The sequence below is a fragment of the Oncorhynchus nerka genome, linkage group LG14 (genome assembly GCF_034236695.1).
Source record: "Oncorhynchus nerka isolate Pitt River linkage group LG14, Oner_Uvic_2.0, whole genome shotgun sequence".
Classification (NCBI taxonomy): domain Eukaryota; kingdom Metazoa; phylum Chordata; class Actinopteri; order Salmoniformes; family Salmonidae; genus Oncorhynchus; species Oncorhynchus nerka.
The window spans coordinates 12675119-12677618 of NC_088409.1; the positions used below are offsets into that span (position 1 = coordinate 12675119).

The 2500-nt window shown below is 43.7% G+C and overlaps 1 protein-coding gene across 1 annotated transcript in view; it reads left to right on the forward strand.

Moving 5' to 3' along the window:
• Nucleotides 1-43: 43 nt before the first annotated feature.
• Nucleotides 44-2500, forward strand: part of LOC135575030 (kinesin-like protein KIF13A) — a 7995-nt gene continuing 5538 nt past the window's right edge. The window contains exon 1 of the mRNA XM_065027160.1: nucleotides 44-610. Within this exon, the coding sequence (XP_064883232.1) occupies nucleotides 415-610 (196 nt within the window). The 5' untranslated portion in view covers nucleotides 44-414. The remainder of the gene's footprint in view (nucleotides 611-2500) is intronic.

Here is a 2500-nt window from a genome sequence, read left to right on the forward strand (position 1 = left end):
ACACTAACTTCCTTCCTGTCTGCTTCTCAACCCTCCACTGAAGAGCTGCTGCAGGAGACCTGACCACTCAGTCACATAACCAACGCATGGCTGCTTCCATGCATGACTCATTTAGCATGACAGGGGAGTTGAGCTCAGGAATGGGGGTGGAGTGTGCATGTGTGTGGTTGTTATGGTGCTGGGTGGGTGGTTAGATCATGGTGATGTTTTCATCAGCCAACAGTACATTAAAGGCTCTGAGCCTGGGAGCCATTCCATTTCCTCATAGAGTTTGGGACTTTTTTTTCAATAGACTTTGAGAAAGAGGATTAAGTTTTGACTTGACCCCTAGGGCCTCACACTGTGGCTCCTCACGGAGGTCATGTGGGGTCTACTGGGGTAAGGAAGTAGGAGTCTGCCGTTCATCGTCCTGTAATGCTACAGACCACTGAACCAGACCCTGGTAATGCTTTGTTTCTGATACTGGACAGAGTCCTGCTGACACAGATGCTGTCTTCTGTTGGCCTGCAGGAGGAGGACCTGAACTGTGTGAGGGACCGCTGGTCTGAGGCCCTCATCAAACGACGAGAGTATCTGGACGAACAGATCAACAAGATCATCAACAAACAGGGTGGGTCCCAGGTCTGGACTCTACAGCTCCACTCTGTATCAGTCCTGTCTTCATTCAGTTTATTCAGTATTCTGGACTCTACAGCTCCACTCTGTATCAGTCCTGTCTTCATTCAGTTTATTCAGTATTCTGGACTCTACAGCTCCACTCTGTATCAGTCCTGTCTTCATTCAGTTTATTCAGTATTCTGGACTCTACAGCTCCACTCTGTATCAGTCCTGTCTTCATTCAGTTTATTCAGTATTCTGGACTCTACAGCTCCACTCTGTATCAGTCCTGTCTTCATTCAGTTTATTCAGTATTCTGACTCTACAGCTCCACTCTGTATCAGTCCTGTCTTCATTCAGTTTATTCAGTATTCTGGACTATACAGCTCCACTCTGTATCAGTCCTGTCTTCATTCAGTTTATTCAGTATTCTGGACTCTACAGCTCCACTCTGTATCAGTCCTGTCTTCATTCAGTTTATTCAGTATTCTGGACTCTACAGCTCCACTCTGTATCAGTCCTGTCTTCATTCAGTTTATTCAGTATTCTGGACTATACAGCTCCACTCTGTATCAGTCCTGTCTTCATTCAGTTTATTCAGTATTCTGACTCTACAGCTCCACTCTGTATCAGTCCTGTCTTCATTCAGTTTATTCAGTATTCTGGACTCTACAGCTCCACTCTGTATCAGTCCTGTCTTCATTCAGTTTATTCAGTATTCTGGACTCTACAGCTCCACTCTGTATCAGTCCTGTCTTCATTCAGTTTATTCAGTATTCTGGACTCTACAGCTCCACTCTGTATCAGTCCTGTCTTCATTCAGTTTATTCAGTATTCTGGACTCTACAGCCCACTCTGTATCAGTCCTGTCTTCATTCAGTTTATTCAGTATTCTGGACTCTACAGCTCCACTCTGTATCAGTCCTGTCTTCATTCAGTTTATTCAGTATTCTGGACTCTACAGCTCCACTCTGTATCAGTCCTGTCTTCATTCAGTTTATTCAGTATTCTGGACTCTACAGCTCCACTCTGTGTCAGTCCTGTCTTCATTCAGTTTATTCAGTATTCTAGACTCTACAGCTCCACTCTGTATCAGTCCTGTCTTCATTCAGTTTATTCAGTATTCTGGACTCTACAGCTCCACTCTGTGTCAGTCCTGTCTTCATTCAGTTTATTCAGTATTCTGGACTCTACAGCTCCACTCTGTATCAGTCCTGTCTTCATTCAGTTTATTCAGTATTCTGGACTCTACAGCTCCACTCTGTATCAGTCCTGTCTTCATTCAGTTTATTCAGTATTCTAGACTCTACAGCTCCACTCTGTATCAGTCCTGTCTTCATTCAGTTTATTCAGTATTCTGGACTCTACAGCTCCACTCTGTATCAGTCCTGTCTTCATTCAGTTTATTCAGTATTCTGGACTCTACAGCTCCACTCTGTATCAGTCCTGTCTTCATTCAGTTTATTCAGTATTCTGGACTCTACAGCTCCACTCTGTATCAGTCCTGTCTTCATTCAGTTTATTCAGTATTCTGGACTCTACAGCTCCACTCTGTATCAGTCCTGTCTTCATTCAGTTTATTCAGTATTCTGGACTCTACAGCTCCACTCTGTATCAGTCCTGTCTTCATTCAGTTTATTCAGTATTCTGGACTCTACAGCTCCACTCTGTGTCAGTCCTGTCTTCATTCAGTTTATTCAGTATTCTGGACTATACAGCTCCACTCTGTATCAGTCCTGTCTTCATTCAGTTTATTCAGTATTCTGGACTCTACAGCTCCACTCTGTGTCAGTCCTGTCTTCATTCAGTTTATTCAGTATTCTGGACTCTACAGCTCCACTCTGTGTCAGTCCTGTCTTCATTCAGTTTATTCAGTATTCTGGACTCTACAGCTCCACTCTGT